General features: G+C 52.6%; 1 protein-coding gene across 1 annotated transcript in view; it reads left to right on the top strand.

Moving 5' to 3' along the window:
* Positions 1 to 1,648: 1,648 nt before the first annotated feature.
* Positions 1,649 to 23,657, top strand: part of KCNQ3 (potassium voltage-gated channel subfamily Q member 3) — a 309,556-nt gene continuing 287,547 nt past the window's right edge. Inside the window, exon 1 of the mRNA XM_047073817.1 lies at positions 1,649 to 2,149. Coding sequence (XP_046929773.1) covers positions 1,767 to 2,149 — 383 coding nt within the window. The 5' untranslated portion in view covers positions 1,649 to 1,766. The remainder of the gene's footprint in view (positions 2,150 to 23,657) is intronic.

Here is a 23,657-nt window from a genome sequence, read left to right as displayed (position 1 = left end):
TTGCTCTCCGCTCCTCCCCTCCCCACCCTGTCCAAGCCAGCCAGGGAGCCTGGAGAGAGTGGGAAGGCAAGGAGGCACCAGGTACCAGGGGGCAGCAGGAAAGAAAGCGGTGACCCTGTGGGAGGGAGGGAGCGGGGAGTTATGTTCAAAGTGCTGGACCCTCACTGTCCTCTGCCAGTGACTTAACAAGATCTAGTCCCCGCCCAACAGTGGCCTCACCTCCCCCTGCTCTCCCCTGCACTCACTGCGCTCCAGCCACACCTAGGCACTTGGGGTTCTGCTGCCTGGAAGGCTCTTGCTGACATTTCCTTAGTTGCCCCTGATTGCCGCTTGGGTCTCACCTCAAAATGTCACCTCACAATGAGGCCTTCCAGGACCAGCCAATGTAAGGAAGCTTCCCACTTCTAACAACAGCAGGCTCATTTGTTTCCTCATAGTACCGGCCGCTGCTGGAAATCACACTATGTTTGTTTTCTGGTACTGTCTTCCACCTTTCTAGAATGCACTCTTGGAGCGCAGGGATCCGCTGTGTCCCGGTGGGAGAACATGGCCCCTCTTAGCGGAAGCTCCCTCCCTTGGGGTTTAGTAACTGAATGAATGAACAGAGACTCGGGCAAGAGAGGGAATGCCTTGCTGGAGCCCACGTTAGGAGCCAAGCCAATTCCACGAGTTCTCTCTCTTCAACCCTCTGCTCCACCGAGCGGTCAAGGGCCAAGGGCCAAGGGCCAAGGGAGGTGAGAGCAGCACTAGCCACCATGAACCAGAAACCAAACAGGGCGCCGCCCAGGGTCGGTGGGCTCGCGCCGCGCTGGGCCTCGGCCAACCCGGCAACTTGGATGTTACTTCCAAAGCCAAGCGGCAGGACTGGGAGGCGAAAGGAAAACGTAAAGCTGCCGATGCCGCAGGCCGACCGACGAATCCCCCCGCCCCACGCCCGGCACCCCGGGCCCGCCTCCCCTTCCCCTCTTGGCCCCCGCGCCCCGCCCCGGGGAAAGCCCCAACGCCCCGGGGAGCGCGGACAGCCCCGCGCGGGCGACCGCAGCGCAGACGGGCCCGCAGGGCCCGCAGGACGCGCAGGGGTGGGGGGCGGCGGGAGGGGGAGGCGGGGCCCCGCGGGGGCCTCCCGCCGCGACGGGGCGGGACAATGGGGCCCCACCCCGGCGAGGGAGGGAGGGAGGGAGGGAGGGGGGGGGCGCGGCGTGCGCTCGGCCCGCGGCGCGCTGGCTCGCGGCGGCGGCTGCGGGGCTGAGGCTGGAGCGGGCGGGGAGGGGCGCGGCGGGGGGAGCGCGGGGGAGGGCGGAGGCGGCGGCGGCGCGTGTGGCTGGCGGGCGGGCGGGCGGTTGGCACCGGGCTTGTAAATAAACTGCGATGCTGTCTCGGGCTCGCCGGCCCGGGTGCCGCCGCCGCCGCCGCCGCCCCGGAGCGCCGGTGCCAGGCTCCCGCCGCCGCGCGCCCTAGCGCCTCCGCGCCAGCCTCGCGCGCCCTCGCCCGCTGCCCGCAGTGCCCGGCCCGCGCCCCTCGGGGTCCCGCGGCTGACCCGCGCGGGATGTGACCCCCTTCCCGCTGCCCGGCCTCCCCAGCCCCCCGGGGGGCCCGCCGTTGCTTGCTTTTGGAGGGGGGGGGGTGGGTGGGGAGCGGCGCGCGGATCATGGCATTGGAGTTCCCGGGCTTGCAGCCGCCGCCGCCGCCTCATCCACGCACCCCGAGCGCCCCTTCTTCCCGGAGCAGCAGCGGAGAAGGCGAAGCGGCCGGCGGGGGCGAGGCAGATGGGGCTCAAGGCGCGCAGGGCGGCGGGGGCGGCTGGCGGCGGCGGCGACGGGGGCGGCGGCGGCGGGGCCGCTAACCCGGCCGGAGGGGACGCGGCGGCGGCCGGCGACGAGGAGCGGAAAGTGGGGCTGGCGCCCGGCGACGTGGAGCAAGTCACCTTGGCGCTCGGGGCCGGAGCCGACAAAGACGGGACCCTGCTGCTGGAGGGCGGCGGCCGCGACGAGGGGCTGCGGAGGACCCCGCAGGGCATCGGGCTCCTGGCCAAGACCCCCCTGAGCCGCCCGGTCAAGAGGAACAACGCCAAGTACCGACGCATCCAAACTTTGATCTACGACGCCCTCGAGAGACCGCGGGGCTGGGCGCTGCTCTACCACGCGCTCGTGTGAGTACCCAGCCGCTCGGCGGCGCAGGTTGGGCCCGGGGGCGGGGGCCGGAGCCGAGAGGGCTCCGGGGCTTCGAAGCCCAGGGGCGCCCGTCTGCCGAGGGGGAACACCGGTCTGTCCTCAGTGTTTCTCCGCTGTGGGTGTCCGTGTGTCTGTGAGCCACTCTCTGGGTGTTGGACACCAGGGCTTGAGCGATGCAAGCGTGATTACCCAGCTAATTTGGAGATTGGATTGGCATGTCTGTGGGCGCGCGGGTGCGCATTTATGGCACCTTCTCCGGATGTTGGTATCGAAGCTTAAAAGAATGATGTGGTTTTTCCAATTAACGTGGAGGTTGAACGGCATAAAGCGGATCCTCCCCTATGCTCCGTTTCTGCTTGGGGTGGGTCCCTTCTCCTGGGATCGCTATGGAGTTTAGATGATGCATCTTGGAGTTGGGGATGGGAGTGGAACACTGCCCATAGTGGGGTGTGTGTGTGTGTGTGTGTGTGTGCGCGCGTGTGCGTGCGTGTGCATGAGCGCGGGTATCAGTTGCTTGCTTGTACTGCCCTTCCTAGGGCTCCATCCTGGTGTAGAACCTGGTGTTGCTCTAACTGGGACTGGTCAAAATGCGTGTCTTTGGATTATTTTTACGGGAGTTCATGAACACGAGAGCGAGAGTACGAGAGAATGAGAATATCTCAGGATCGAACCTGGAGAGCTGGGGCTTAACGGTGCCAAGAGATGAGGGCCGCAATTTATTTTGGCTGAATACCTGCATGATTTGGCCCTGATATTCCCTCCACCTCAGCTGCTGCCCCTAGCCTGGCCTTGGCTGGACAGGGGTGCGGGCCATGTGAAGGGGCCTGGGCTGGAGGTTCGACCCGAGGCACCCTTCCCCTAGAAAGAGCCTCCTTGCTAGTCAGGATGAAAATGCGTTGCCGGAGAAGGAAGATGGAACTCCCTTCTGCACCTGACACTTGGGACAGAAAATCTTATACTTGGGGAGAGAGAGAGAGGATGTAAATGGTGACTTTCCACCCAAGAGAGGAAATCAGAACTGTCCGCACACCCCAGGGCTGGCAGGGCATTTCCAGTTACCCCTTGCCTCCTGTCTGTGGCTTAGTCATTCTGATGGCTGCTTCTTGGGAAGCTGTACGTTACCAGCATTTTCGCGGAGAATTGGTCATAAGTTTGGCCCCTCCTGTGCCTTCAGTGGTGGATATTCCTCTGTGTCCTCCTGCATTTGACCCATGACGGATGTGGTCCCAGGGAGTTCAGGGAGCCTTGGAGTTGCTGCCTGCCAATCATCCTTGGTTGAATTGCTTTTCCAGATTTGGCCACCAGGTGGGGGCGTCTGCACAGGACCTCAGACTTGGCAACAGGTTTCTTTGGAGAGGTTGCAGAAGCCTGGAGAGGATGCCTCCCTGAAACTGGCAGGAAGGAGGGGGGCATCCGGCCAGGAGGAGCTGGCAGGAGGGAGGGGGGGGCATCCGGCCAGGAACATGGATTTTGGATGGTCCAGACTCCAGCATCCACTTCTGCATGAATTTGCAGGTGTTAGTGGCTGGAGAGAAGGGTTACCAGAATCTTCTACTTGCTTTCTTCAGGTGGTAAAAAGCGATTGAAAATACATTCATTTCTGTTTCTAGCACTGCATTTAGTTAAACTGAACTGAAGGGGGTTCAGTTAAATTGGCTAATTAGTTAAATTAATACTGGAATGTGATAACGAAAAAAGGCACTACAATGATTTGAATGCACACAAACATACCTACCCAGACTCGACCTGCCTTTTGCATATAAGTGGCGCTCACCATTTATTGGCTGACTTCCAACCCTGGGGTCCCACGGCAGCTTGTGGGGTACCTCTTTCTTTCTTCTCCTCCCACCATTCTCAGCTAGCACCCCTGCGCTGCCTTGTTCAGCCTGGAGGAGGCATAGCTAAGGCCTGTTACTGACAGAGTCTCGATTTTATCCTTCTTTCAAATTATTCCATCACGCGGAAGCAGGTTTGAGACTGCCAAAGCCTGTAGCCTCAGTTTCCCCGAGAGGGCCAGGAAGATCTGAGAGTGTGGGATGAGGAAGAGGTGAATGCCCAGCCAGAAGCTTTCAGACATGCAGATCGTTTATTTCATTGAACTCTCTCCAAGATCTTATGAGGTGGGAATTACTATCTACGCTTTATAGATGAGAGTAAGAATACTTCAATGGGACCACTTGTCCAGGATCACACAGCTACTGCTGTGGATGCTCACATCCGAATGCAGTGAATCAACTCCTGTTTTGGGAGCCTGGACCCCAGTTCTGACCCTCTGCCAACAATCTGGGGGCTCTGGGTATTTCACTAGGCATCCCTGGGTGCCCCTCACCCCATTGGTAACACAGGGCTCTTAGGAACGCCTCTGCCCTCACTTGCTGGCTCCCGGCTGGCAATGGCTAGAAATGGAATTTGGAATCAAAATGGGCTAGTCAGAACCCAGGAAGCACAGTGGCAGGAAAACGTGGAGGGGGGCGAAGGTGCTGGTGGGAACGCAGGTTCTGATGGACCGGGAATCGCATACCTAGTTAGTGGGTGCATCGTACGCCCCTCCTCCAGCTCAGAAGGAAGTGCAGTCAAGTGGACAAATTGAACTTTTCATTGATGATTCGGGGTTTTGCGAGGCACTGAAATTCGTGCTCCGAAGCATCCATTATCCTGTTCTGGGCTGTAGCTAATGGCATGAGGGGGGCCAGGAAATTGGGCTGACCACGGGTTCACACGCCAGCACAAGCTTTTCTTTATTTTTTTCAACGTTTATTTATTTTTTTGGGACAGAGAGAGACAGAGCATGAACAGGGGAGGGGCAGAGAGAGAGGGAGACACAGAATCGGAAACAGGCTCCAGGCTCCGAGCCATCAGCCCAGAGCCCGACGCGGGGCTCGAACTCACGGACCGCGAGATCGTGACCTGGCCGAAGTCGGACGCTTAACCGACTGCGCCACCCAGGCGCCCCACTTTTCTTTATTTTTTAAATGAACCAGTTCTGTGAGATGCACTTCCCTCCCTTCTGTCCTAAATAGAGAGGATACAGCAGATGCGGAAACCAAAGACCCTCACCCCCAGTCTTCTCCCTTTGCCTTAAATGACCATCCCTGTTTCCTCCTGGCTACTCACTTTCACCCTTGGCCCAGCTCTGGTGTCGTTTCCTCCGGAAAGCTTTCGGCTGACCCGGCCGTCCCCACCCCATGTTGAGCTAGAATTGCCCTCCTCTGCAGTGCCCCCAGCTTTGGGATTTTGCACTTTGCATTGGGTTGATCTGCCTACTCGTCTCTGCCGTTGAACTGAGAGCCACTCGAGAGTTGGGCCGTGGCGTTCTCTGGCTTCGTTCTCAGTTTCCCGCGGGCTGCGGGGTCCGTGGTGGCTACTCGGTGAGCATTTAGTATACGGGTGAGCGGAAGGATACTCTCGGGTGAAGCCAAACTGTGCTCTGTGCGGCTTTCCTGCTGTCACCACCATTGTCACCACAACACATAGGCACAGTCAACATTATAGGACGTTAGCGATAAGAATAGCTCGCAGAAGTCTTAAAATGGACTGAGGGGAGGAGGGGGAAAGGGTGGGAGACCAGGCTTTGACCCCAGTGTGGCCCGTGCCTTCTCTGCAACCCGAGCCTGAAAAGGATTCTGCTGTTGCAGAGAAAAGTGCTGGACTTGGAGCTCCCGTCCGGACTGACTGAAGTGTCTGTGGCTTCGCACGACCTGCACGTTGGGGATGACGACACTCTGCTGTCATCTGAGTGAAATTAGCCCAACGTCAGGCCCTCAGGATTCATCGGTTGATTATGAATAAGGTCTCCCTAAAAGCACATACCGGGGCGCCCGGGTGGCTCAGTCGGTTAAGCGTCCGACTTCAGCTCAGGTCATGATGTCGCGGTCCGTGGGTTCAAGCCCCGCGTCGGGCTCTGTGCCGACAGCTCGGAGCCTGGATCCTGCTTCCGATTCTGTGTCTTCCTCTCTCTCCGCCCCTCCCCCGCTCACGCTCTGTCTCTGAAAAATGAATAAGCCTTAAAAAAAAAAAAAAAGCACACACCACTGTTTGTTCTGGCACCTTCCGGGGACTCCCCCTTCCTAGCCTGTCAGTGTAGAGATGCTGGCTTCATCTTGCTGGATTGACACTGCACTGGCTTCCTGCTGCCCTCACCACCCCCCTGCAGCCGGCCGGGTATGATCACTCGCTCACCCGTTGACAGAGCGAGGGCAAATGGTCACAAGAAATACCCCCTGTTTGCATTCCCCAGCCCTAACCTCAACTCTAAACCTAACCTTAACCCTGAGGTGGGCTGAGCCCCAGGACATCATGAGAGGTGGGGCCCGAGGACCCAGCAGCTGCTCTGGAAAGGAAAAGCCCGGCTGGTGGACTTATTAGCATGTTGACTAAAGATCCCTCTTTTTAAAAGCCGATCAGGATTCCAGGTGCCTTTTTTTTTTTTAGTATGAAATTTATTGTCAAATTTATTGTCAAATTTAATATGGACTTTATTGTCCGGGTTCTTTATCCATTCATCTGTCGATGGACATTTAGTTCCTTTCTACGTCTTGGCTGTTGTGAATAGTATTTCAGTAAACATGGAAGTGCTAATACCCCTCTGAGACCCTAATTTCAATTCTTCTGGATAACGATTCGGAGGTGGGATGGCTGGGTCATAGGGTCGTACTGTTTTTCGTTTTTGCGGGACCTCCGTATTGTTTTCCACAGTGGTGGCACCAGTTTATGTTTCCACAGTGTGCTAGGCCTGAAATTTCTCCTCATCCTCACCAGCATTTGTTTCTCTGTTTTTTTTGTTTTTTTTTTGTTTTGTTTTGATCATAGCCATCCTGAAAGGCATGAGGCGTGCTATCATTGGGTCATGCTTTCTTGGGTTGTGAGAGCCTGGTCTTTGGAGTCAGACCTGGGTTTTTTTTTAGTTTTTTTTTTTTTTAATTTTTTCAAATTTATTTTTAAGACAAGAGAGACAGAGCATGAGTGGGGATGGGGCAGAGCGAGAGGGAGACACAGAATCCGAAGCAGGCTCCAGGCTCAGAGCTGTTGGCACAGAGCCCGACGCAGGGCTCGAACTCATGAACTGTGAGATGGGGACCTGAGCTGAAGTCGGACGCTTAACCCACGGAGCCACCCAGGCGCCCCCGTGGAGTCAGAGCTGGGTGTAATGCAACTCTGCCATTTCCTAGCTGTGGGACCTGGGGCAGTTTGCTCACTTTCCTGGTTTGCAGTTTCTTTGTTTCTGATCCGGAGAGAATCACGCGAACCTCCCAGGGTTGACATTCAGTTGAGGTGATGATATATAACACCTAAACATGACGCTGTGCTGGTTTGCAACCATGGGCGTTCCCGGGGTTAAATCTGAGACTGGCCCCGTGTGCAGAGGGCAGGGAGAGACCAAAGAGAGAGGCGGGCCACTCCAGATCCATAGGCCGGCAGGTTTAATAAGCAAGGGAACTTATCTGCGAGGCTTGTCGTGGGTGCTGGAAGCTGAGCAGATCTCCCCGCCCGCCCTCCAGAATCTTAAAGGTTTTCAGAGAGTCCTTAATGGGATTCAGTCCCATACGCAGTACAGCCGTCTGAGCAACACCTTACTCTCAAGGCTGCGTCTTTGGCTCAGCTCCCACTGTGGGAACCGTGGACAGTGCGCACATTCCAAGGTCGAGGGAGGCGGTGAGGTCCAGCTCACGGGTCACCCGGCGGTCACGTCCTCTCGGTGACCTCCTCCAACGCACTGCAGATACTCAGTAAACATTGTTTCCTTTTTTGCTCCCGCTCTCAGTCGCGTTCAATCTGCCTTCCCCTGGCCCCCCTCATAGGATCCACGCCCCTCACCCCTCTCCCCTCTCTAATAACCTCATGTTATTTTCTTGTGGTTTTCTGAATGCCTTGCTTTCCTTCTGCCTTTCCTTTTTTTATGCTACTTTTTTATGATACCAACCACCCGAGTCGGATGAAGACGTCGAGGAAGGGGTTGACCGCAACAGCCCTCAGTGTCAGGTCTCTGGGCCCCCGTGAGGCTGTGTGCTGGGCGGGCCTGTGACCGCAGGTGCCCGGTGTCTCACTGTCCAGGAGCCGGGCTCACGTCAGGTGGCCTCAGCACTGGAAGGGAGACTACGGGGTCTCCCCTTGATAGGTGGAAACAGGTTCTGAGAACCTGCATGATTTGCTCAGACTCTTGGAGCGACCTGAGCGGCAGAACGGGGATCCCGCAGGGGTGTCCCGCCTGGGTCACAGGGCTGTTTGCACCGTGTCACTGTTGTCCCCAACGGAAGACGATGCAGAAGACAGGTAACAGGGAGAGACTGAAACTCTGCCTTCCTGGGAGAGGCGCCTTGTACGGCTGTGTTTCTGAAAAGTCCCCAAGGAAGGGGCGCTTGGCCAGCTTAGTCGGTAGAGCATATGACTCTTGATCTCCGTGTCCGTGAGTTCGAGCACCACATTGGGCGTAGGGCTTCCTTTAAAAAAAAAAAAAAGTTCCTAGGGGAAGGCAGTGTGGCTGGTCTGCAGACTACACACTGAGGCACAAGGCTTTTCAAACTTTGACATACGTGTGACCCACCTAGGCGAGAAGGTACCTTAAGAAAAACCTGGCAGAATTTTCTCGAACCGGTCATCAATTTGTGAATCAAACGGCCTCTACCCTCCTCCTGAATAATACAGTGGAAATGAACAACATACCTGCCGTGGGGCCTAAAATGACCGGAGTCCAATCATGAAGAAATAATAAACAAATTCACATTGTGCGAAGTCTTGCAATTTGCCTGGCACGGACTCTTCCAAAGGTCCCTGATGTAAAAACAAAGAGACCTGTCTCGGTTAAGGGAGCTGAGGGGCGCCTGGGTGGCTCGGTCGGTTGAGCGTCTGACTTCGGCTCAGGTCACGATCTCACAGTCTGTGAGTTCGAGCCCCGCGTCGGGCTCTGTGCTGACAGCTCGGAGCCTGGAGCCTGCTTCGGATTCTGTGTCTCCCTTTCTCTCTGCCCCCTGCTCCCTGGCTCACACTCTGTCTTTCTCTCTCTCTCAAAAATAAATATTACAAAAAAAATAAAGAATGTGAACCTCTATGGACATTGCAGTATTATTTATAACAGTCAAGACAAGGGAACAGTCTTCGCGTCCAATGGGTGGGTGAATGGATAAAGAAAATGTGGTAAGTATGCACAATGGGATACTGTTCAGCCATAAAAAAGGAGACCATACCATTCGCAACAACATGGATGAGCCTTGAGGGCCCTTCACGGTGAAGAGAGTATATGTGGGTATTATACTCCTCTTAACTTTTTAAGTTAAATTAAAAAAATAAAAAGTTAAAAATACTTTTTTTTTTTTAAAGGGCCCTTGGGTGGCTCAATCAGTTAAGCGTCCAACTAAGTCAGGCAGAGAAAGGCAAATACTTATATGTGGAATCTTAAAAAACTGAACTTAGAAACAGATCGCATTGATGGTCGTCAGTGGCCAGGAGTAGGGGGGAAATGGGTGAAGATAATCAAAAGGTACAGACTTCTGTTTGTAAGATGAGTAAGTTCTGGGGACCTACGGGACAGTGTGGTGACTATAGTTAATACCGTATTGTATATCTGAAAGTCGCTGAGAGAGTAGATCTCAGAAGTTCTCATCACACGCGCACATAAACACACAGAGGTAACAACGTGATGTGTTAGATGTGTTTATGAACCTTCTGTGGTAATCATTTCCTAAAATATATGTATCGCAAGTCACGTGGTACATCTTAAACTTACTGATGTTACACGCCAATTACATTGCAGTAAAGTTGGAAGAAACGCAAATGAAATTCATGATTCTTCATTGGACCCCAGATGGGAAAAATAAATAATAATAAAGGGTATGTTATAGGGACAGTTAAGAAAATTTGAACATGGGCTCCATATTAGATAACATCACTATGTCAAAATTTAATTTCTTGAGTGTGGTAATTGCATCGTGGCTATGTAGGTGAATATTCTATTTTTTTTTTTTTTTTACACAAGCTGCATGGTGCAGTCTTTAGTGGTGAAGTGTCACAATATCTCAACGTATGTTCAAATGTTCAGCACACATACAGACTATATGCAAGCATACTTACGTGTACAAAGTACACACAGATAGGAAGAGAGAGAAAGGCACGTGAGGCAAAAATGTTAACAGATGGAAAATCACGGTGAAGAGAGTATATGTGGGTATTATACTCCTCTTAACTTTTTAAGTTAAATTTAAAAAATAAAAAGTTAAAAATACTTTTTTTTTTTTTTTTAAAGGGCCCTTGGGTGGCTCAGTCAGTTAAGCGTCCAACTCCTGATTTTGGCTCAGGTCATGATCTCACGGTTCGTGGGTTCGAGCCCCGCATCCGGCTCTGTGCTGGCCGTGCGGAGCCTGCTTGGGATTCTCTCTCCCTCTCTCCCTCTGCCCCTCCCCACCACTCGCGCTGTCTCTGTCTCTCTCAAAATAAGGAAATAAAAACTTAAAAAAAAATTTTTGTTTTCTAAAAAACACTGAACTTGCACAAACAGCACGGAGCACATACATGGATACAGAACCAGGCCCCACCCCAGAAATTGATACCGTTGGTCTCTGGGGATTCAGGCATGGGCCTTAGGTGATTCCAGATGAAGCCAGGCCTGAAAACCGTTGGCCAAGCTGGACAGGCTCTCTTAGATTCCTGGATGCTGTAAAGAACGTGCCTCAAGTTTCTCTCCACCTGGGGCTTGTGCCCGGGTAATGACACACACACGGTGCAGGGGTGCAACGTAGCGTGCTAAAGTCATTCGTTTCAAGACCACACATGCTGATTCAGGTGCCACGCTGGAGGCAGATGAGCCATAATTCTCCTCTGGAAAGAGGGACCTGAGCAACTAAGTTTGGTAGTCTAGCAATGCAGCGAGAGAATGCAGATGAGGAACCAGTCATGCACGAAGGCCGCGCTCTGTTGAGCCTCCTGTGTTGGGTGAAGGGAGCTTTCTCCAAAGGAGGTTTACGGGGCTGGAGAGAAGAGGAAGGTCCTCCTGTGTATCCAGCTGAGGACTAAGTTTCCTTTCCTGCTTGAAGAACCAAAAGTTACATGCAGTTAACTTGAATACTACCCGTTCCATCCACGTGGCCACAAAAGGCCAGATTTCCTTCTTTCTCATTGCCGAGTAGTGTTCCATTGTGTATACAGACCACAACTTCTTTATCCATTCGTCAGTTGATGGACACTGAGGCTCTTTCCATAGTTTGGCTGTTGTTGAAAGTGCTGCTATAAACATTGCTAAGTGAAATAAGTGATACAGGGAAAGACAGATACCATATATTTTCACCCTTATGTGGATCCTGAGAAACTTAACAGAAGACCGTGGGGGAGGGGAAGGAAAAAAAAAGAGAGGGAGGGAGCCAAAGCATAAGAGACTCTTAAAAACTGAGAAGAAACTGAGGGTTGATGGGGGGTGGGTGATGGGTATTGAGGAGGGCACCTGTTGGGATGAGCCCTGGGTGTTGTATGGAAACCAATTTCACGATAAATTTCATATTAAAGTAATAATAAAAAACACTTGAATACTACCTTCTTATTCTTGCATGGTTAGGAAGCTCCCCCTTTCAACTTGGTGTTCGTGAAAAATAATTCCCTTGGCGTTTAAAAGTTTCATAGATCAGCCGGGATTCTGGGGTATTTTCCAAAGAATCAAGAGGCCCCGCGCTCTCTATTTTGTCTGCGTCTTCAAGTGTTGACAGAATGAAAACAAAATTTGTCGCGTCTCTTTCAAACGGGGCAACGTGAAGAGAAGCCAGGGAAAGGTCTTCGAATGGGGATTGACTAAGACCCCCTTGCAGACATGGTGCCATGTGGTTCTGGTTTGGGGTGGCCCAAGACAGGTGTGGGTTTGTCAGAAGTGCACTGGGGTGGGGGCACTAGGGTGGCTCAGCCGGGTAAGCATCTGACTCTTGACTTTGGCTCAGGTCGCCATCTCAAGGATCGTGAGTTCGAGCTCCACAGCAGGCTCTGTGTGGACGCAGTGGAGTTCTGCTTGGGATTTTCTCTCTCTCCTTGTCTCTCTGCCCCTTTCCCGCTTGTGCACTCTCTCTCTCTCTCTCTCTTAAAGCAGATAAATAAATACATAAACTTAAAAAAAAAAACACATTGGATGCGCCACTAGGAGAACAGCATTAACTGTGTGGTTCGGACACCTCACTAGTCCCACAGTCTGCAAATACCTGCCACATGGGATTGATGTGAGAATCCCTTGAGACGATGCGGGTGGGAGTATTCTGGAAGCTATGGTCGTGTAACACCCGGAGGTAGCGTTTCCTTAAAGCCGTAGAAGGATCAGGGGAGCCCATGGTTGGGACCTTTCTGTCTGGAGCATCTGCTCACACACGGATTTGCCTCACTGCTGTCTGTGCTGCATTACCCGATACCAGGAACCCATTAACTAACTGACTAGATTAACTAGATTAACTAACCAGATGTACCAACCTAGCCCGTACATCTACAGGGGTGTCAGCTTCCCTAAGATGGTCACCTTTGGGGAGACTGATGAGGACAAGGTTTGCAGGTGACAAGGTGATGTCAGTACCGAGGTTTCAGGCCACCTCGGGTTTTCAGGTGTCATCAGGTGCCATCCACACTGTGGCCTTGTTGGGCGGGACTTTTCATTCTGCCACGGAGGAGTAGAAGAGTTTGTTTGAAATGTTCTCTTGGGAGAACAAAGTGGGAAGGAATTCAGGAAGAAGATTGCTTCTTGCGCGGAGTTGAGGAAGAATAAAGGTGTGTGTGGCTCGCAGAGCGTACCGTACATCAGCTGTTCTTGGATTCCTCCTGTGGTGGGCTTCCCTCCATGCTGAAGACCTGGGCTAGGGTCTCCTTCTCCTCTTCTCCATCCTCCCGTCCTTCTAGAGACCTTTAAAATCGCCTGGACCCTGTAAGAGTGTTACGGTTGAGTTGGGGGCCTATAAATCCAGCGTATCAATTATAACCAATGTTTCCTGCATCATTTCATAGTTTATTATATCCCTCCTTGGGCAACATTAATGAGATTCCTGCTTTATATGTGTGAGTAACAATAGCTCCTACAGCAAGTCCTTTCTTACGAATTGCTAAATCTGGCTTTCCTGAGGAGCGGGCAGCCTGACAGAGCATTTCTGGGCCATTGGCCCTTGGATTCTTTGCCACCTTGCTTTAGAGGCACCTGAGTGGCTCAGTCGGTTGGGTGTCCGGCTCTTGATTTCGGCTCAGGTCATGGTCTCACGGTTCATGGGTTCGAGCCCCGCATTGGGTTCTACGCTGATAATGTGGAACCTGCTTGGGACTCTGTCTCCTCTCTCTCTCTCTCTCTGCCCCTCCTGCCACTTGCTCTCTGTCTCTCAAAATAAATAAAAAATTAACTTTTAAAAAAACTTGCTTTAGCAGTTCAAGCCCATTTCTGCCTTTGTGGGTGTCTTTTTGAAGGGATGGGATGAAATATTACCTAACGTGACTCGGAAACACTTTGCTAGGGGAATGCGTTCATCCAGTCCAGGCCATCTGTACTAATGGAAAATCACTTAGCACTATCACGCTGTTTATCTCCCTCCTCCTACCCTTCCTTAGAATCCCAGCCTTTGCTTTGGCCCACCCCACATGTGTCAGTCATGGGTGCTTCTCCACCTGCTGGTGTCGGTCCAGAAAATGAAACCAGAAGGCCTTCGTAATCAGCAAGTCCAGTGAAACTGATCAGCTGTAGTTACGTGACAGCGATGTATGGGGTTTATGGACCCGGCACTGAGAGAGGCACTTGGCCAGTTATAGACCCCAGAGGCCTTCAGAGCTGGAAGGAACTGTAGAGAAGAGGAAACTGAGGCCCAGAGCAGTTAGAAACGTGCCTCCAGTCACACTGCTGGCAAAGGGAAGACTTGAACTCAGTCAGACCTTCTTCCAAGGCCGGCTCCCATTCGCTTCTGCTCCTGACCTTCCAACAGCTGTATACCAATGGAACAGTTTTGCTACAACAGAATTCCTCTGGGTTGCACTGGCTTAGGGTCTGGATCAAATGAACAGAAGAGTCGAGCCAGGGGGCAGGCTGATCAGGCGTCCATACACAGGCTCCAGGTGGCCTCTCGCCGAGGAGGGTTTCTCCTCTGCTGAAATTCCCAGGGCCCAGAGCACCTTTTCTCCACCCCACCCCTGCCCACCTCCTGTCCTCTCAAGTGTTGTGTCAAAGAGTCTCTGATTTCCGTTGAGCTCAACATTGAGGTGGGGCTTTCAAAACCATCATCTTGTAACTGATGTTATAATCCATTTGGGTTGTTTATAATGTCACCTATGGCTGGGCCACCTGGGTGGCTCGGTCGGTTAAGCATCCGACTCTTGGTTTCGGCTCAGGTCGCGATCTCACGGTTCGGGAGTTCGAGCCCCGCGTCGGGCTCCGTGCTGATGGTGAGGAGATTGCTTGGGATTCTCTCTCCCTCTCCCTTCCCCTCCATTGCTTGCACTCTCTCTCAAGATAAATAAACTTAAAAAATTTTTTTTTAAATGATGTCACCTGTGGGACAGCACCACCACTTAGTCCATTCATGGAAACCTGATTTATTTTCATGAACAGCAGGAACTGACATTCATTTCCCTGTGCCACGTTGGGGTTAACACTCAGGATGGTCCTAAGGTGTGGCTGAGAGTTCAGCCACCAGGGGTCCGGAGTTCTCACCCTGGGTCTCAGGCTGATTTGCTGTGTAGTTTTCAAAACTTCACTTTACCTCCAATCTGATAAAAATGGACCTAACGCTCCCTGCCTTCCAGGTTGTTGAATGGATTACATGAAGTGATTCATCCAAGTACTCAGCAGAGTGCTAACATTGGACCTTCGCCTGCGTTCTTCCAGAAGCTCCCGGGGCCAAGGAGCCCAGTGCAAGTGGTTTATTCGGCACAGGATTCTTTAGTCTGACTTTCACGATCTCTTCTGTGAGCAGTTTTTTAAGACACTTTTTTTCCATAATTGCCCCCACCCATGACATTTTCATACTGCAGATACACTGCATGTTTCTTTCTGTACTGTATGTATATCTATATAAAAAGAACAAGATTTTTTTTTCCCCAGCCATTCCCCTAAGAACTGATTTTGCCCCCTTGGAGGCAATACCATCCCTGTTGAGAATGCACGATTTAGGAGAGAATTCCAAAAAAAAAAAAAAGAAAAAAAAGGAAAGAAATGAGAGAAATAAGTAAAATTGGCAAGGAAATCCAACAGGAAGGAGAAAAGGGCCATGGATATATTTTCAAGCAGGTTACCGTGGGGACCCTTGAAGCTCAGCCCCCGGGGACCCCGGACTGCAGTGTGGAACGATGCAGAATTGTCCTCAAACGCCATCCACCCCTGGCTCGGGGTATTACCTCTCAGAGAAATCCCTTAGACAGAAGTGTGGGCTGTTCGCCAAAGGTATTTATCAAAGGCCACGTCTGACAGGTGCTGCCCGTGGGTTCTGGGGAAGTATGGGAGGGGTCCGGCCGTGACTGCCACGCGTCGTGTCCTTCCTAAGCGAAGGAAATATTGTGACTTAAGTTCACAAGTGTTTCTGTGTTTCCTCAGTAGTTCTTAAGTAAAGGAAGTCTTTGTGGCCTAAGGGTCATGGCAATTCTATAGTGTTTTTTCTCCCTCATTAATTTTTCATTTAGGACAAGCCATTCAAGAAGAAAAAAATCTGAATTGAAAGTACGGGTAAATAGGTCAGTTCAGTGCCCGGTATGTAGTGATAGCTAACCTTTCTGAGCTCTTACCATATGCCGGGATTGTAGAGTTCTCGAATGTGCAGTGAAACCCGGCCATTGTCTGCGTTTTCTTTTGGGGGAAGGAGCCATATCCTTGTTGAGATTACTGTGTGTTCACAGTTTAGTAATTTTCATGAAATGAAAAGAGAGAGTTACTTGATTAGTTTTTTCAAATGTTTGTTTATTTTGAGAGAGAGAGAGAGAGAGAGCAGCGGAGGGGCAGAGAGAGAAAGGGAGAAAGAGAATCTCAAGCAGGCTCCATGCTGTCAGTGTAGAGCCCCATTCAGGGCTCGAACTCACGAACTGTGAGATCGTGACCTGAGCCGAAATCGAGAGTCGGACGCTTAACCTACTGAGCCACCCAGGCGCCCCGGAAGGGCGAATTACTTTAAATAAGGATGGAGAACTTTGGTCTTGCCGACAGTATAATTCTGAGTGGTTTTTGCGATACTTTCAAAGAATGAAGAATCTTACTAATTTATAACGTGAGAAACATTAGCATTTTCAAAAACAAGATTAAAATAGATATTCCCGTTGTTCTCACAAACACGTCTTTTGTTGAGAAAATGGGAGGCTCTTGGTTGTGAAGTGGGGTCCTGTGAATTCCACCCTTTGGCTCCGTTGTGGCTTCCTGGGGGAAATAATTAACCTTCACCTTCAGGATCCTGGAATGTTAGAGGGAATGTTAAGGTTTCTTCTTGAACTCCTCTTTTTGTGCCATGATTTCAACACCTTATATGGTCGGGAAGATATTTCTTGGGAAAATCTTAATCCTTTAGGAGTAACATACATGCGTCCAAGCATCTGCTCATGGGACTGAAGGAACTCTCATGGATTATTCAGCAGACGTTGATTTCAGGCCTTATAAATGCCAGGCTTTGGGCTAGCGATAGGCGATACATCTGCCTTCGTTGGGCTCCCGAATGAGTAGGTAAATAAATAATCATATAGTGGCGTGGTACCCACTCCAGTGTATACATTTACCGAGTCTCCTGGGGGTTCGGGAAAAGTTGTCAACATGGTTTAAATGAATCAGGGAAGATTGCCATCAGCAAGGAGTAGATTTCAACATACATGCAGGGTTAAAGACCATTTTTCCTTTTATACGTTTCCCTCCATACGGCCGTGACCATGACTGCGTCACACATTTAGAACCCAAAGGTCTGATTGATGCTCACACTGAAGGAGAGGTGCTGAAATAGGGGCAAGAGAAAGTGAGACCATGAAACGTACATTTGGATGAACCTTGGGTTGGGCTATTTAAAGAGGTTGAAGGCTGGCCTTCTCACTGCCCATTTCTTATGTGCCAATATCTATTCTCTGCAGCCCAGAGCCTAGTGCCCCACCGGGCACAACCAGATACTCGGTGCTGGGTAAAAGGGGCACAGTGCCAGCCCCAAGAGGTGCACAGTTTAAGCGATAGAAGCAGAAACAGGTAACAGTTAGGGTGGCTTTGAATCCTGGCTCTGCTGTTTTTTCAGCTGAGTAACGTTGAGCAAACTGCTTAAGCCTAAACCTGTTTCCTCCTCTGTAGCGTGGACCATGCTTGTGCCCCTAGTTGGTGGAAGGAGGAAGAGAAATGACTGTCATACAGTCCAAAACCTGGTTTTGGCTCGTGGTCAGTGTCTGATAAATGGCTGTCCTTTTGCAGTCCTGCTAAGATAAACATGTCCGTGAAGAAAAGTAACGTTGAAGTCGGTATCGTAATTTCTACCTGGAAGTTGTCGCCCTGAACATGAAATTCTGCTAGAATTCGTGACTTGCATTCTGCTACAAGGAGGGAACTGACATTGGGGGTGGGTTAAGAGGAGTGTGGAGAAGGGGGTTCTGCAGCCTGACTCAGGTTTCCTAAGGAAGCAGGGGTGCCGAGAAAAACGCCTGTCTCATTACCGAATACCCGATGCATGCTCCTCAGAACGGTCAAGGTCATCTGAAACGCGGGAAGACCCAGAGACCGTCAGAGCCAAGAGGAGCCGGTGCAGACACGGAAACTAAATGCAAAGTGGCACGCTGGATGTGATTCTGGAACAGAAAAAGGACACCGGGTAAAAACTAAGGAAATCCGAATAAGGTCCTGACTTCAGTTAATAAGAACGCATCAGCGTTGGCTCGTCCGTTGTCACAAGCGTGCCAGACTAGTCTGAGATGTCAGTAATGGGGGAAACTGAGTGCACGTCATACGCGCACTCTCTGTGCCATCGTCTCGATGTTTCCGTAAGTCGAAAACTCTTCTAAAGAAGGCAGTCGATTTTAAAGGAAACTGGGGGATTCTGAAGCGAGGCATTGCACGCATGTGAACCTTCCAACCTGGCAGGGAGGTATGGAAGTTCGGCCTTGCCAGGTTGCAGTCGTGGCTCCCGCGGGTCACCGTTAAGACTTGAAATTTGGACCCAGGTCATGCACTTTCAAGTCCAGGGTGGTTTTCGCTATTTCTCTTTACCCCACCCCCATTGTACTCACCGGTGTCCATGCAATGATGATGTCGCTGTGGGATGGCGTTCAGGTCCTACCCACGTGCCATCGTCCGGATGGATCCACCAGAGCCAGGCGTCCGCTGACTGATTCCTTGGGCACGGGAGGAGGGGACAGTACGCTTTTCTTCATGTATCACTGACCAGAACTGGGTCACCTGCTCCCCTTCCACGGACTGATGGGCTAAAGGCCAAGGGAACCACCATCAATGGCTCTGACCCCTTCCGATTCACTCCCTGGGGTCCGGCACATCCGGCTGGGCAAAACGGGGTTCTGTTAGGAGGGGCAGGGGGAGCAGTGGCTTCCAGGGAGACACCAACATGCCTGCCGTACGTTGTCACCGGGAGCCCATAACAGATGCCCACTGTCATCAGTGACTTCCTGTCATGTCAGTCCTCGGGCTCTGCTCGAATGGCTACCAGGCCTGGCCCTCTGCGGAGAGGGGCGTCCACCACTGCCCTTCCCACGCAGAGTGGTTAAGGGCACGGGACATGGTTCTGGAAGCCCTGGACACCCTGATGGGCCTTGCTGCTGCCGCCTCCCAAGCAGACTTGCTGAGCCACAAAAGAAGTGACAGGCTATTAATCCCTGTCTGATCGGAGCTACTGTGTTTTAACTATAGTTGGTTGTTGGGTGTGGAGTAGGAAGCGGGAAACCGGAGAAGACTTCTCGCTGTGTGGCCCTGTTCCCGACTCGCCTTCTATCCTGGAGGGCGGTCATGTTGGGCCAGAGATGGCCCGATGGAGTGAATGGGCCCTGGCCCAGGGGACAGGGTAGCAGGGCTCTTGTTCTGGGCTCTTTGACATCACTGATGCAGGCTTCACCATGAGGTAAAGGTGGATGGATTTGACAAAGCTCCTGCCTTTAAAGACCTCCCTGTCCAGACAGAAGTGAGACGTGCACATGACCGTGGGGGGGAGGGTGGCCTCTTGGTCAGTGCTTCCGATGTGGGAGCAAATCTTTATTTTGCCGTCTGCGTGACCTCCAGAAAGTTGCTTATCTTCCCTGAGTCTCAAGTGTTTCATCAGTAGGATGGCGAAATAGGACCTGCCCCATCAGACCAGTGGCCGTAGGCTGGCGTAATGGCTGTAAAGCAGCTGGTTTCATACTGTTGATGGCAGCGGTGACCAGTGACGCATACAGAGGCAGATTGGCACACAGGCCGGAAGACAAAATAAAGGCAGACTGCTGGGGGCTGGTTCTGAGATAGGGCTCTGGCAGGCTTCCTGGAGGAGGCAGCCTTTGAACTAGGCATAGAACGATGCAGTGGTGTCAGGGTCCGGGTTAGGGCTGAGGGCAGAGGGGGTAACGTTGGCAGAGCCTTGGAAGCGAGAACGGTAGACGGTGAGTCAGGTGTGACCGTTTCTCAGTGGCTGCGGCTGGGGACTGTGGATGGGTGGGGCGGTGGAGGGGCGGGTAGCTGAGCCGTAAGAAGATGAATTAGGTGTGGCTGGAGGGGTCAGGCTTTTTCTAAGCTTGGAATTGCTGTGCACCTTTGGGCAAGAAACTGCCATGTCTCTGTGCCTTTCCTTCTTTCCCTGAAAAATGAGGTCGTTGGATACTTTTTGGGGTTTCTTGGTGGAGGAACCAGGAGCATCATGGTGGAACTCTTCCTCCCTGGGCAGCCGTGTCTCACATTTCACAGGATTTTCAGCCTCCCGGGTCCTGCCTACAAGATGCCGTTAGAACCCCCCAGGTGTGATCAACCAGGCCATTCCCAGGCTTTCCCAGAGGCTCTGATGGGGGCTGTAGTGCCCTTGGCTGAGAACCACTAGCCCCCAAAGGCCATCCCTCTGTGGCTGATGTCTCTGGCCTCAGAGTCCCGGCATTCACGCTGTCAGAGATGAGTCGAAGCAAAGATATATGGAGGAAGCTGGAGAATTTATCGTGCTTGTGGGGTTCGTACGGTGTTTTTACGACTTCGGGAAAGCCTGAACTGCTTTTTGAGCTGCAACGGTTTGGCTCGGGTAAAATCCCCACATCCATCATTTCAAAAGTTGGGGAGGGGCGCCTGGGTGGCTCAGTCGGTTAAGCGTCCGACTTCGGCTCAGGTCACGATCTCGCGATCTGTGGGTTCGAGCCCCGCGTTGGGCTCTGTGCTGACAGCTCAGAGCCTGGAGCCTGTTTCAGATTCTGTATCTCCCTCTCTCTGACCCTCCCCTGTTATGCTCTGTCTCTCCCTTCTCAAAAATAAGTAAAACATTAAAAAAAAAAGTTGGGGAAATGAGTTACCCGGATACAAACCACATGCTGCCCAAGCACACACACACACACACACACACACACACGCACGCACACACGCACAGACATATACCTCAATTCCTCAGCCTCAGCTTTTGGAACATTAATTAGTGTCACTGCGTGAAACAAATTAAGCTGGGGACCTTGTTGCTTCCATCTGGAAAAAAAAAAAGTAGCACCGGGAAATGCTGACGTTGGAAATAGCAGAGCCGTGCACGTTTACTGGGGTATCACCAAGGCACAGAGCCACCCCTTGTGATGGAGCTCACTATTCCAGAAGCCTGGGCACTTCAGCGGGATGGGAAGGTGGTGTGTGGGTGACCTCGTGGCTTGCGTTTCCGGTGAGGAGGGTGTACTGGAACGGAGGGGCTCAGCTGGGCTGCAGGGGTCCGATCCCAGATTTGTAACCTCAGGCAAACTGCATGTCCCTTCTCTGCCTCTCAGTTCCATTTATAAAATGGGGGTTTCATAGGACCCACCTCAAAGGGTGGTTGCAAGGATTATGTGCCTGCATAGACATAAACCACGGAGAAAAAGACCCCTGGGCCCGGCGCCCACGGGGCTGTGTGTATCTGCTATTCTGCTGATGATTTGTCGAGGCCTCTAGGATTCTAGCTGTAAAACACAGTAGGTGCTCCAAAAACACCAGCTGAAAAAAGAAATAAAACCAAATCAGGGTCCAGGCAGTCATAGCAGGCCACCTCAGTGGAAGAGGGGCCGCCTTCTTTTCCCATATCGAGTCTTTCAGTTCTAGTAAACTACACGTGATGTAAAATACACCATTTCAGCCGTAAGGGTGCAGCTCAGTGGTGTTCGTATGCTCACCTTGTCAGGCAGCCGTCCCCACCGTCCACCCGTAGGACCTTTTTCATCCTGCAAAACCGAAACTCTGCCCTCACTGATGTCAGTCCGTTAAGGCTGCTATAACAAACACCATCAGCGGGGTGGATTAGACAACAAACCTTTCCGTCTCACGGTTCTGGGGTCCGGGAAGGCCGAGAGCAAGGTGCCGGCTGATTTGGTGGCTGATGAGAGCCCGCTTCCCGGCTCACAGCCAGCCAGCTCCTTGCTGTGTCCCCACGTGGTGGAAAGACAAGGGCACTCTCTGGGGGTGTCTTTGTTTTTAATGTTTGTTTTTGTGAAAAAGAGAGAGAGAGAGGGAGTGTGTGAGTGAGCGGAGGGGAGGCAGAGAGCAAGGGAGACACAGAATTCACAGCAGGCTCCAGGCTCTGAGCTGTCAGCACAGAGCCCGACGCGGGGCTCGAACCCACGAACCGCGAGATCATGACCTGAGCCAAAGTGGGACGCGTAACCCACTGAGCCACCCAGGCGCCCCTCTGGGGTGTCTTTAATAAGTCGGTGATCCCATCGACGAGGGTGCTACCCTCATGACCTCCCAGAGGCCTCACCTCCTGCCACCATCACATTCACCTTGTCGGGGGACACAGACGTTCAAGCCACAGCCCCTTTAAACACTAACTCATCATTCCTCATTCCCCGCCCCCAGATCCTGGCTGTCACCATCTTACTTTCTGTCTCTACGGATTTGACTACTCTAGGTTCCTCGTAGAATGGAGTCATACAGTATTTGTCCCTTTGGGACATTAGCATAATGTCCTCAGGGTTGGTGTTGAAGGGTGTGTGAGAAGCCCCTTCCTTGTTCAGGCTGGAGGATACTGCACTGTCTGGAGGGACCCCGTGTTGTGTGTCCAAGTGACCCCAGGACACTTGCGTTGCTTCTGTCCTTTGGGGACTGTGAATGATGCTGCCGTGGGCGTGGGCGTGCAAAGCCACGTTAACGCTTTACCCTGGACCAGGTCCCCTTTGTGTTTCTCTGGCGTCTCCAGCCCATTCCACGCACCGCTCCATGGGCGCAGGGGGGAAGAAGGACGGCGCGCGGGGGTGGGGGGGGGTGGGCGCTAAAGTGATCGCTGGCTGGCTAGGTGACTTTGGGCAATTCTTTCATCCCTCTAGGTCTCCACTTCCCCGTCTGCAGAATGGGGGTCCCCATGTTAACTTCCCAGAGTGTTGAGAGAATAAAGCGAGTCAGCATATACAGCGCTTGGAAGAGCGCCGACACGCGATAAACACTGTCAAGGGGGAACTGCTGTCGTTCATAGAATATCTGGATCCGGGCACATTGGCCGTGATTTTAATCTCACCGTGACCCCGTGTGGACGTGAGGACGTGGAGGCCCGGAGAGGTTAGGTGACTTACCCGGCGGCACACAGCTGGCCGCCGTGGGGCTGGACGGGAGCTCGGAGGGTCCTGAAGACAAGCCCGTGCTTTCCCTCCGAGCGCCTTCCCGGCCTTTCTCCCCGAGCTCCAGCAGGCCTGGCGCCCCTTCCAGCCTTCAGTAATCTCTGCCTTGGCGAGGTTTGCCATGAGTACCCCGACCAGATCGTGGCTCTGTTGCAGGCCAGAGCCATGCGTGATATATTTTCTTTTCACTAACAGTGCCAGGCATGATGCTGGGCACGGGGTCCGTGTTTAACAAACACGGTCGACTAATCCCCTTGGCCGTGCAGCGCCTAAGCTGAGTTCCAAACAAAACCCAGATCTGAACGCGGGCATCAAAAGCTGAGGTTGGAAAGCTGAACGCGGCTGACTTCCGTGGGGATTACACACACACACACACACACACACACACACACACACACACACCAGGAGCTCGGCAGCCTGTGGAGAAGCTTCTGTGCTCTGGTCGGGGCCGGGGCCGCTCTCCTGCCATTTCCTCAAAACGATCCTGGCCCATTAGCGGGACTCAGCCAGAGTCTGTTGTGTGTGGATGCTAGACCAGTTTTGAGGCAGTGGTTGTCTGTGCTCAGAGATGACAGTAAACAGATCAGTGGGGACTGATCAGCTAGGGACCAGCCTTGTGGAAGGGGGGGTGTCCGTGGGTTGGAGCGAACCGGGATAGAGCTGACTGGCCTCTGAGCCCAGGGGCTGGGGGCTCCATGAGCCTACAGGGCCCCTCAGGGGTACGGCCCCTGGTCCTGAGCCCCAGGCTCTGGTATAATAGCTGAGGATACCATGCTCACTGGTCCCCAGGCGCCCCATCTGATGACTGTGGCAGCCCAG

Source organism: Lynx rufus, unplaced genomic scaffold (assembly GCF_022079265.1).
Source record: "Lynx rufus isolate CCGP_SWC_20201006 ecotype Redwood Valley unplaced genomic scaffold, mLynRuf1.p SCAF_12, whole genome shotgun sequence".
NCBI classification, from domain to species: Eukaryota; Metazoa; Chordata; class Mammalia; order Carnivora; family Felidae; genus Lynx; species Lynx rufus.
The sequence above is the reverse complement of the archived record's forward strand: the minus strand, read 5'-3'. Positions and strand labels throughout refer to the sequence as shown.